A 12,573-nucleotide genomic window follows, 5' to 3' on the forward strand; every position below is an offset into this window, starting at 1 on the left:
GTTGGTCACTGAGTATTTAAGACAGGCCCCTGGCTCTGGGAAACCTGTCCAGTGACAGCCCTGGACTGTGGTCCCAATGGAGTTCAAGAAGAGTCCTTCACATTCACACATGATGATATTTCAGTTTTCATATTAAGAACATTTATGCCACTTAACTGCAAAGATGATAAAATGAGCTAAAACTGTGGATAAGAAATGAGGAATAATACTCTAGAGGCATATGGTTACCCAAGAACACGAATGGGAAACATGAAAATAATAAGCAGCCACGCTTTAACCACTATGCTTTTTCTCTCAGGCTTCTAAAAGAAGCCCGTTTTAACGGTCTGTGGCAGCAGTATCTTAGAAGTTCAAGAAATCACAAAGCCTCCATCTGATGTGCAACACAGGTGATCCAAGTTATGCTCCGCAGCCCACTTTCCAAAGCAAGACATCAAAACAAACACAACACGGACTTCCCTGGGGTCCAGTGGTTATGAATATGACTTCTGGGGGAAGGCAGGGGGCACAGAGAGAAAATGCCAAGTATCACATTTAGAATTTTAGATTCTGATGAGCTGTTGAAACGATAATTTATTGATTTCACTTGTTTCTATTTTAAAAGCAAAACGCAATCTGGTTTTAACTGTGTTTTGTGATTTACCACTAGAAAAATTTAAATTACATCTGGGGCTCATACTGTATTTTTATTGGACGGCACAGATTTAGGCCAACTCAAGGCAAATTTAAGTGAACATGACCCTGCTGGGGAAGGCAGTCTGCACGATGGTTAGGGAGGCGGGAGTTTCCGAGCACGCATGCTCAGTCGTGTCCCTCTCTTTTCAGCCCCATGGACTGCAGCCTGCCAGTTTCCGTCCATGGAATTTTCCAGGCAAGAATACTGGAGTAGGGTGCTGACCTGGGGATCGAACCTGTGTCTCTTGCATTTCCTGCATTGGCAGTGGATTCTTAACCACTAGTGCCACCTGGGAAGCCCGGAGTCTCTGAAATCCACATTCAAATCCTGACTGCATCACTGACTAGCTGTGTGAGAACGGACGGGTTGTTTCACCTCCCTGAGTCTGCTCCTCATCTAATAAATGAGAGAGATGATCCAAGAGCAGTCTGTTCTGCTACCAAAGAAGTTTCTTTACTGGGAATTAACATAGCTTATAGGCATCTGGTCAGCAGGGGAGAGATATTATATCACATGCATTTTCCCCACCATGTTAATGATTTGAGATCATCAGTGGTGGGCTTTCTGCTATTACAAAGAAAGTTTTAGCTATAAACAAAATCCTGGGGAAAAAAAAAAAAAAAAAAAACCCTGAAAATCCTCCAGTAGTTTCTTCCTTTGGTTTAAGCAGCAGATGGTTAGTCGCTTCAAGTATCTTTGCATTTTCCACTTCATCAAGCAACCTGGGGAGCTGCAATAGCACAAATGAAACAGCTAGAGATTCCCACATGTCTTGTTTTGAGAGGTGTATTTTTTTTTCGATGAACCTTGATTAGTATATTATCTTACAGAATGTCTAGGTTTCCAGGAATGCGTGTATGTCATAGCAGAAACACCTGCATAACATATACTGTCATGTCAAACTGAAATAGAAAAATTTTTTATTAACTGAGAGAATACTGTGAGCCAACACAATACTATAGTCTGCTAGGCAGGAGTAGTTAAGTCAGACACTTTATCTTCATTGTAGAAAATGTCAATTCACAGAGAAAGACAAATACCATATAATATCACTTATATGTAGAATCTAAAAAAAAGACAAATGAACTTACTTACAAAACAGAAACAGACCCACAGACACAGAAAACAAACTTAGAGTTAACAAGGGAGAAAGGGGGGTAGAGATAAATTAGGAGTTTGGGATTAACATATACACACTACCATATATAAAACAGATAAACAACAAGGACCTACCATATGGCACAGGGAACCATACTTAGTATTTTTTAACAACTTATAAATGAAAAGGATCTGAAAAATAATCACTTTTCTGTACATCTGAAACACAACACTATAAATCAACTATAGCTCAATTTAAAAAAGTCTACTCGAAGGAAAAAAAAAAAAAAGTCTACTCGACGACTAAATATTTTACTGAAATGTCTCCCTTTTATAAAAAGGAAAAATTATAATTCTAATACTAATAAATAAAAAAATAATTGTAATACATGACAATTCTAATACTACCAATAATAACAAGTTTAACACAAATGAAACAACGACAAATATATGTAGCACTGTTGAGCTTTATCTGATGCTCACCAGGCTGAAGTTATCTGTGCTGTGAATTTAAGAAAAAATGTTGAAAGACACATTTAAAATGCTGGAAAGCACTTGCTTAGTATAAAAATATAAGTTTTCATGTTAGTAGCATTTCTCTCTTCAAAATGCAAAGGAACCCAAATGGGTAAAATCAAGTGTGTTGTGCTGTGGCAATTGCCTTTTCAGTGAATGAACATGGCTTTTTAAAGACAGTGTTTCACAACTGGGAGGTGGAGAGGCATTATGAGAGGGAACGTGACTACTTTTCCTTTTGCCAACAATTCTTCCCTTCCCCAAAGGTGGCCATTCATATTTCTATAGGAAAATGCCCATGCACATAAGAAAGATTTTTACTTAATAATTCTGATAGACACTAACCAAACTACAATTCTAAGATGTTCATTTCGTATTTAAACTGCTGGAAAAATTTATTGCCCATTAGCCCCCGTTTAAGAGCAGGCTCTGACAACCAAGTGATAAGGAAGGCGTGATCAGATCAGGACCCATTTTTTGAAAAAAACAGGAGGGATAAGAAGGGAAGAAGAGGCTTTCCTGGTGGCTCAGATGGCAAAGCATCTGCCTGCCATGCAGGAGACCTTGTTCTATCCGTGGGTCAGGAAGATCCCCTGGAGAAGAAAACAGCAACCCACTCCAGTATTCTTGCTTGGAAAATCCCACGGATAGAGAAGTTCATGGGGTCTCAAATAATTGGACACGACTGAGTGGCTAACACACACAAGGCAAGAAAGAGAAGAAAAAAAAAAAAACCAGGGAATATCCTTTAGGGCAGTGGCCCTCCAAATTCAGGTTTGAGAATCACTGCCTTCAGGCATTCTATCATTTTACAGGACTGAGGGGTCTGTTAGGAAACTTTTAAGCTTTCCTATACACTAACAATGAGAAAACAGAAAGAGAAATTAAGAAATAATTCTTTAAATATACCTGTTCAGTACAATTTGAGGGAAAGATTTTTACATAGTCAACTGTATGCTAAAATTCCAATGAAGATTCTAAGTTTTGCTTGACCTTGTTCTTTGTTTCCTGTATGGTTAACCTACTTCTTGAGACAAAAAAAACAAACAACTAAGTGGAAATAAGGTTATAGGCCAGCAGGTTGGTACACAGGCTGCTTGCCTTTTCACGTGGCATAGATCTTGGGTCAGTTCTCATTTTTTTAAGACCAAGCACCCAATTTTATCACTTCAGCCAGAAATAAAGAGGCCCTGGGAAAATGAAACGTAAGGGGCTGACAACTCCCATGAAAATTTTTAAATTTATTATGAGAAATATAATTGCTAAGAAGACTAGAAGATTCAGATCTACAGGACCAGCTACACAGAAAATCAAATCACTATCAGCTAACTGAAGGGCAGAGCTGGGTGCTGCCGTTTGCAAGTGAGAAATAGGTCCAAAAGGGGGAGGCATCCAGGTCAGCGGCAGGATTCTGGTCTTCAAATTCGTACCTGGGCCGATCTTGTGCGCATTTCGCCTGGCCCACTAGTCCTCCCTCCATTTGGAAAAGGCCTCAGGCATGCTACAAAATGACTAAAACATTCCTCTGTCTTACCACACTTGGGAGAAACTCAGGGCCTTAATTACCTAGCTCATCAACAGGTATTTACCAGGCTCTATCTAAACACTGGGAATAGAAAAATACCAAGATAATTCCATCATTCCAAAAATTTACAGTCTAGGAGAGAGGGAGGAATTGGGACACAAGCAGATGATTATAAAACTGCAGTAAATGAAATAGCAATGCGCAAAGTACCCCGGGCAGCTACCAGGGGCTACACTTAGAATGGCGGGACTCAGAAAGGCTTTACCACGAAGCCTGTTTCCTCTGCATGGTGGGAGGAAGACCAGGAAAAGATGCAATTCAATCACAAACCATAGTAAATGGCTGCCCTAATACACATTATAGTGACAACATTAGCTTCTTTTTTATAAAACGAAAGGTTCTGACTTTAACCCAAATTCTGTGCTCTTTAAAGTGAGGCATTAAATATGAGCAGTTTCAAATCAAATTGGGTAGAAATAGATATCTAAATAGGTGGAAAAGCCAAATTACGGGTAGCTTAAAATTTTTGTTTAAATTACTTTTGACAGAAACCACGTTTGCCACATAGAGGTCCTAGTACTGATCTTCAGTCAGGTGGCATAATTTTTTTTGAAAGTCATTTACTTTAACAGGGTTAATATCCTTAGGTTTACTCTCATTTAAACTGTGGCTTTCCTCAGTAACTATCTTCTACGGTTTTAAAAAGTAGTATGTAAAAAAAAAAAAAAAATAAATAAATAAAAAGTAAAAAAAAAAAAAAGTAGTATGTTCTATCAAGGAGAGATAAAAGCAGGCAATTTCTCATTGCTCTTCAGTTTAATACTTCTTAGGGAAGGGAAAAAACTAAGAAAAGGCAAAAGCAGGAAGCCTTTTAGATAAATTAATAAATTGTAGCAAAATATCTAGGTTTTTAAAGCTTTCCTTTCGTATATCTTATGCTCTGAGATTTGAATCATAACATTTTTCTGTGATAAGTCAAAGACCGGGGAAATACGATAGCGGAAACAAAATCTAAATCGTCTCAAGTTTCTCATTTCAAACAAGTTAAAACAGATGCCACGCGAGTACGCCGGCCGCTGGCATTGCCCGAGTTCAAAAGTTAGCACGTCGAGCCACGGTGACTCTGACTGCTGCTCTGCCCGCACTCCCCCTCCGCCGCACCCCCCCACCCCGCTTCTGCCCCGAGCAGCCTGAGAGTACAAACGGAGTCCCTTCGGTCCTGCAGCTTACAGTTCCAGCAAGTCTCCTCCGCGAGGGCTTGCTCTGACCTGCTCCACTTCCCACTAGGTACCAGGTGCAAGGACGGTCGCTCCTCCCGCAGGACTGTGTGGGACGCGCTGGGCCACGCGGGGGCGCATGCGCACCGGGGCGCCAGCCCGGCCAACGAGCTCGCGCCGCTCTCGCCTGCTCTCGCCGCACCTGACGACTGGCGCTGACAGACTCCTACCCCCGGGGCTCTGTGAACCCCCAGCCCTGAAATCTCATCTGGGCGCGTACTGCTCTGCCAGTCCGTCAGCCCCGGCGCCGAGGCTCGCCCGAGAGGAGCCCGGGCTCGGGGACAGGCCGCAGGTCGCGCTCTCATTGGCTGAAGCGCGCCAGGCCTTCCTCTCTGGGGCGCCTGCGCGCAGCCCGGGACGCGGGTTAAAACCCTAGCGGTTCTCAGCCCCGTGGTGACGTCGGCGACCCGGTGATCGCCTGCCTGCCCGCAGCGTAGAAGCCCCCCGTTCCTCCGTTTTCTTACCTCCTGGCCTGGAGGGGGCGCTGCGCACTCACCGGAAAGCTTTAGGAGGCGCGAATGAGCGCTAACGGATATGAAGGACTAGGTGGTAGGGAGCTGGAAGGTGACTGGGCGGCAGGTAGCCAGGCTTGGCCCGAGGGTCGCCGGAGAGGGCAAGGAGGGAAGGGCGACCGAGCGCGCGCATGCGCCGGCTCTGCTCTCCGCCCCGACCCGGGTCCCCTCAACCTCGGGGGGGAGGAGGCTGGCTTAGCGGATCAGCCCGCAGAGTGCGCGGGTCTGTCGCCTTAGGACGACTCTCACTTGACAGCTCCAGATTTAAAGGTCTTACTGAGTGTCCTTTGACTTCCTTTACACAAATACCAATGAAAACGATTTATTGTCTCCGATTTGCATTTTGACTTTGGCCCCTTCGGTATCTAGATGTTTTGAAACCTTGAGCATTCTTCACCATCAGTTTGGGGTTTTTACTGTTAGCTGTATTTCGCTTCTATGGCTTTGATTATTCCCTAAACTGCCACAGATGAAATAAAGCAAATACTATAACCGTTCTCCTCTTTCTCCTATCTTTCGGTACTGTTGACCAATGTGGGAGGAAAAAAACCAAAAACCCAAGACCTTCCTTTGTTTCAGCCCTAAGGGTTCCTGACTACTCATTCGTTAGAAACAATCTGGTCAACTTGTGGTCCATTCCATCCAATCCCATTTTCCCTAAAAGCTTAATTTACCATCTTCTGTATCTTCATCCTTTCAAATCCAACCTTGCCACCAGCATCGAAATGGCTTCATATTTCTTTCTTTTCCTTGGGTTTTAGTTACCAGCTATAGAAAAAACAAGTTTCTAACTGTCCATTTACTGTTCTTCACTTGTCCTCAAAAGCACTTCAAACTGATGGTAGTAATCTCCAAACCCAATTTATTTCCTAGGTGCTGAATTTCAGTGATGGCAATCAGTCACCCAGTTTGTTCATATTGGAAAACTGGGCCTCTTTCTGGACATCTTCTGCCTCACTTCCCATATACCATTCAGGAGGGTATTCATTCTACATTTTATCATAGTAAGGCATTTTGCTAAGTTCTAGGTTTTAGCTTTTTTATTCTTGTGAGGTTATAGGCTTATTTCAGTAATGTTGCCATTACATATTCTGGGAACTCGTTTAAGAAATACATTCAGTCCCCCTAGTCACCACTTATTCTTTTTAAATCAGTCCCCTTACTCAGACATTTCTCTAAATGATTTAAATTATGGCCTGAAGTATCAAATCAAGGACTGAGGATGACTACCTTGAAGAATGACTGCTGCAGATTCTGCAGATGGCTTCAGAAAAGGAGTTTAAACTTCCTAAGGTAGTTTGAAAGGTACAATTCTTGTTTGGATATTTTAAGTTCTGGCATATTTGTTTAAAATACTGTTGTCTTTAGTCATACCTAATGTACATGAGTTACAAATCTTCAAGAAACAGTATTTTAAGATACACTGAAGGAAAATTTAAGAGAATAACATTTTTGATATAACTCAGAAGGTATTCTGGAATTTTAGTGTTTGAGTCATTTTCCAGTATTATTTTACTACTCTAGAGTACAAATGTAGAACAGGCTTTAGACATTGGACTGAGCGTTCATCAAATTTACTTCAGACCCCTAATGGTTGTTCTGAAAGCTCCAGACACCTGCTTGCATACTTTCTCCTTTATGTCTCCCTCTTACTAAATGCTGCACAATACTCATTTTGTAATTTTTCATTTCTTAGATTTTAGAACAAATTGGGATTCACCATCCTTGAGTTTACCTAAAGAGAAGTCAAGAAGTAATTTCAAAAATCATTTGCAGTATGGGAAAACTTCTAAATTGCATACATCAATCAAAATTTTTAATGTTTGAAAACTATTGACATACTATACGTCAATAAAGAGCAAAAGCTGAATATAGTGAAAACTATATATTTTTATTGCCTTTTATTTTCAACAATGATTACTTGAACTTAAAAAAAAAAAAGCCTTTATAACTAACGGTTATTGAAAAGCCAAACCTTTCCGGCCCACTTCATATTCTCTTTCAACCATTTCAGGGCAGAACAATGTTCCAAACTATAAACCTGTTCCTTATTAACATTGACGGTCATGTGCTTAATGAAAAGCTTTGGATCTGATATACGAGCAGCCATAATTAATCTTTCCACTGCAGCTTGATAATCATCCTTGCTCCGAGATTTGTTTTCTTCACATCTACAAAGTGAACACCTCACAAAGTCAGAAACTCTAAAAGGAAGCTATATAGTTTCTTTAAAAGATAGTAATTTACATGTATTAATTCTAAGCTATGGCAGTCTTTTACTATATTCTATCAGTGGCTTTCATACTTGTTTGACTACGATGCACAGTAAAAAAGACACTTTATATTGTGACCAAGTATATACCTGCTACATAAAAACTGAAACAAAAGTTTCACAGAACGAGACTTACCCTTATGACATTATATTCTATTCTGGTTTATTTTTAAAATAAAATGGTTGCAACCCCCTAAATTAATTTCACTACCCAAACAGGCTACACAACCTGCAGTCTGGAAACAATGATCTAGAACACAACTTATTACCTCTCTGTCTTTAATAACTGTATAATTAATTATTATAATGCATAAAGTAATATTAAATTTAATCAAGTTTGGAGATACTAACACTCCATGTTTTACCTTGATACAACTGTTTTTAATTTTAAGCATATACTTAATATGCTCACATCTGGTAACAGAAATAGTTGCTGTATGCCTTTACTCAATTTCCAGTTATTTTCTTCAGTCTTGATTTAAGGTATTTCACTAAAGTGCTACAATTTACATTTTCTTTTTTAGAATTTACTTTTAAACTAACTTTCCTACCAGTCTCCAAATTTCAAAAAACTCATACATTATAGCTATTTCTCCTGTGGGATAGGGAGTAAGAAGTATATAGAATAGAGATGTAGCTGTTATTAGGCATCACTTTTTCCTCTGTGTTCACTGAATCCTGCCCTGGGCACAAAGAAGGTCCAGCAGCAAAGCCCAAGCGTAAGTGTACCTGCATTAGCACCAAGTGTGATTCACAGAGTGGGGGGAGTGAGCACTTCCACTTGGAACAGGAATCAGTGATCACAGGGAGCAAAGACTGGTCAGGCCACCTCTAGTACATTCTAGCTTAGGATTAGTGTCTGAAATCTGGGCATATGCCAACTACATGCAGTTTTTGACAGTCTGAAGATGAATTAAGTTCTCTCTCAGAGGTTAATGTAACAAAGCAGGGCTCAGTATGATAATAATAATAGAGAAAACAATATTGGTTTGGACAAAATAGAGGCTCTAGGCATGTCACGAGTTATGGACTGGTGTCACAAATACTGATCCCCCTACATTCAATAATGAATAGAGACTGCATATGTGTGGGGAATGGAAAGTTATGAGAAAACCAAACCCTCATTAGGATAATGCGGAATGCAAATAACTCATGCTACTGTAGTGCACAGTCATAAATACAAGGCCCTCAGAAAAGAGCTCTAGCAAAAAAACTAAGTTTAGTGAATTTAAAATGTTTCAGGCCTCTTGCATTTCTGGAAATTTTGACAGCAGAGACTGATTATTCCCTTGTTCCAGATATTAAGGATGTTTACTACAGTGAACAACTTGGAAAGACAAAGATAGCTTCTCCTTCGAGAGCCAAAGACAGGTTTGCTTACAGCCTTGCAAGGTGGAGACAGCCTTTCTACCTGAAGAGCAAAGGGGCAGGCATGCTGATAATCCATTATAAAAGATCTGGGATCCTAAGTTCAGAATTCCTCTCCTGTAATGGAACTCACTTCATGTACAGGTATCCATCAGGGTTCGAGTGTGGGACTTGGGAGCAAGAGGAAGAGATGCAAATATGCAGATAATCCTGCTGCTTGCTGTGCCATGAGTGATCAAGTCCTGTCTCCAACCCACAAGTCTTGTGTCTTATGCCAGGACCCGTGAAACTGCGGCAGGCTCACTGATAGCCTGCAAATAGGTGAAATGTCAGAGCCTTCCCAGATCCGGTCACAAAGGTCAAAAGGGGCACTATAGCTCCCTCCTTGTTTTCTCCTGGACCACTCACTCTGAAAGAAGTTGGCTGTCGTGCCATGAAGACACTTGAGGAACTTATGGCGGGGCCCGTGTGGTGAGGAGCTGAGGCTTCCTGCTGACAGGCATGAGTTAGCCAGCCTGGAGATGGATCCTCCCGCCCCAGTGAAGCCAGCAGGTGGGAGACTGCAGGTCCTAACCACATCCCGACTCCAGGATGCGAGAGACTCTGAGCCAGAACCATGTGGCTAAGGTCCCCCAACATTCCTGACCCACAGGACCGGAGATAATTTTTGCCGTTTTAAGCCACTAAGTTTTGGGATAACATTCACTGTTAAGAGATAGCTAACATAATATTCAGTCTGAAGATCTGGTTTCTAATACCAGTAAACTCAAGTAAAATTCTTGTTAAGATACTCTCCAACAGGAGCCCTGTGAGACCCTTATCTTACAAGTTTCCTGGATAAAGCTGACAAGAAATTGGAATGGTGCACAACTACATGCTGGGACTTTGAACAAAATGATCGGAAAGGATGCCACACTGGTCCAACAGCCACACAGTAACATTCATGCACTTCTTACCACATTTTAAAATATCGAAACTAGGTTGATGGCTTTATTTTCAACAGGATTCTTCACTGAATCTAATAAATGATCATGTATTTCCCTTTTAGACCTGGTTCTTACATCTTTTGTGTTGACCAAAAAAAAAAGTAACTTTCAGGTACCTACCTGAAAACCACCAGTAAATGAGAAAGGTCCACATCTAAAGAAGACCCATCTCTTTGGATATCTAATAAGATCTTTGAAACTGTCAAAGTGTTTATTGAAAGGTACTAACTTGTTTAGTTTTAAATCTCAAATAGGTCAAATCCTTTCTCAACCTGTTACCAAAGTTTGCCAATACACACATGCACAAGTATATAAACATATATATCTATGCAAATGCTTTACATATATACACAAACAGATAAAACATATACATTCTAGGGCAGGTGTAGGGAATCATGACCTACTGTCGGGATGCAGTTAGAAATATTTCAACCAACCTTTTTAAAACTATCTGCAGCATCTGTGTAGAAGTTCCAGGACTCTGAATACTACTAGCATTAGATACCAGGAAGATTTCAATAGCTAAAAGCATTTCAATTTCAGACAAATAGGATGGAATCAGTAGAAGTTTTCGGTACAAATTTCCTTCCAATGGTGGGTAGCAACCCAGTGAAAGAGCACCTGAAAAGTAATAGATCAAACTTTACTAAAACTCCAACAGGTGAAAACATAGGCTTCCAAAATATCCATAGGTGATAATTATTTCTGTTTCAGAATAATTCTTCACATTAGAGGCAGATTTATTGCATTAAATTATATGGTAGTGAGCTTATCCTAGTACATTTGAGATCATTCTTTGTAAAATGTTTTTGAAACATTAAGTACGAAGTGAGAAATTTTCAAAACTGCCCACTTACTTTAAGCCATAGTCAATACAACATAATAAAATATTTCCACTAGATGTGATTATAAGGCACTGAAAGTCTTTTCAAGTGTTTGTTAACCTGTGTGTGAAGATAAATTCAAAGACAGTTCCATCGATAATTTAAATGTCAACAGTGTTGGGAAATATGATGCTCTGAAGATTGATCAGTGACTATAAATTACTAATTTCATTTTGTAACTCAGGTACATTAGAAAAAAAACCAACAAAAACACTCTTTATAACCTCACTTGTATAAGTCCCTAAAGCTTCACTGCATATGAAAATCAGGCATAGATGTGTTTACATAAGAGGAAAAGTACTAATAAGAAAGGTACTGAATTGTACTCAGGCATTAATTGCTTTAACACATTGCTTAAAAAAATGTCTTTAAATACAAATTATTACCAGGGTTGAAAGAATCTGGGGGGGTGGGGGTGGGGTGAATCAATGCATATGGGGTTTCTTTTTGGATTGATAAAAATATTCTAAAATTGACTGTGGTGATGGTTGCACAACTCTGTAAATACACTAAAATCACTGAATTGTACATGTTTAAATGGGTGAATGGTGTGGTATTTGAATTTTATCTTAATAAAGCTATAAATTAAATTTTTTTAATGGTTAAGTTTAGCTGTTTTAATACAAAATTTCATCTTCAGCTAAAAAACATAAAGATCATAGAAATCTCAGTTAAACATTTCCAAGTTAATAATTTGTTTCTGTGGCATATATAAATGCCTTCTGATGGCATTTTCCCCAAATCAAACAGTTATTTGGAAAACAAGTAATCTCATTAACATCAATTATAAAAACTAAAATCAAGAAGTTATAGCAAATAGTTACTTATATACTTTGTGGTGTGATTTCTAGCAGTCTGCAGAGAGTATGAGGAGTTGAAACAACCACAAAACTGAAATGAGGTGTTATGAACAAACAGTTCCACCTTGCCTGTAGTTTTCTGATCATCCTTTTAAAAAAATTCAGTTTTGAAAACTTTTTATTGTGACTGGAAATAAGAAATACATCTTACATAATGACCTAGCACACATATAAGAATATTAAATAATATATAATGTTACTATCTGCAATGCATACTAATATTTTCTTTCACATCTCACTGGGGAAATAAAAGTTACTACTTGCTAAACTGATCCCAGCTGGCAACGTGAGAAACACTTCCAGTTCTGAGAGGTTTCTGTTGGCGCTGATGGGATGGCTGGGATGTTTGCCACATATGGCACAATGGTGACAGAGCAGGTACTCAAATGATTGTTATACAGATGGTAGTGGTAGAATTAAAATTTATGACAAATCACTGCATGAAGGCAGAGAAGAATTCCTTTGTAGATCACACAAGTGTTTTCTAATTAAAATACCTGTGAGGAGGTTGGGACTAGAGGAAGTATTCCTTTTCTAGGCTTACTTGTTAAAAAAGAACAACTGTTAACAGATGAACAAAGTTCTATTACTGAGAGCCA

General features: G+C 39.6%; 2 protein-coding genes across 6 annotated transcripts in view; both read right to left on the reverse strand.

The window, feature by feature from the left end:
* Window positions 1–5,755, reverse strand: part of TCAIM (T cell activation inhibitor, mitochondrial) — a 36,416-nt gene extending 30,661 nt beyond the window's left edge. Inside the window, exon 1 of one of the 5 annotated variants that reach the window (XM_043443071.1) lies at window positions 5,557–5,755. Coding sequence is in view for 2 of the 5 variants with exons in the window: in XM_043443068.1 (XP_043299003.1) it covers window positions 5,046–5,397 (352 nt within the window). In the remaining 3 variants the exon portion in view is untranslated. Of the gene's footprint in view, window positions 1–5,045; window positions 5,404–5,556 lie in introns of those variants that run through there. The other 4 variants (XM_043443070.1, XM_043443068.1, XM_043443069.1 and 1 more) reach the window with 4 other exon arrangements.
* A 1,800-nt stretch (window positions 5,756–7,555) lies between these two features.
* The window catches only part of TOPAZ1 (testis and ovary specific TOPAZ 1), a 61,704-nt gene continuing 56,686 nt past the window's right edge, over window positions 7,556–12,573 (reverse strand). The window contains exons 19-20 of the mRNA XM_043442928.1: window positions 10,668–10,851; window positions 7,556–7,775 (exon numbers count right to left, since the gene is read on the reverse strand). Of these exons, the coding sequence (XP_043298863.1) occupies window positions 7,556–7,775; window positions 10,668–10,851 (404 nt within the window). The remainder of the gene's footprint in view (window positions 7,776–10,667; window positions 10,852–12,573) is intronic.

The sequence above is a fragment of the Cervus canadensis genome, chromosome 22, assembly GCF_019320065.1.
Source record: "Cervus canadensis isolate Bull #8, Minnesota chromosome 22, ASM1932006v1, whole genome shotgun sequence".
Classification (NCBI taxonomy): Eukaryota; Metazoa; Chordata; class Mammalia; order Artiodactyla; family Cervidae; genus Cervus; species Cervus canadensis.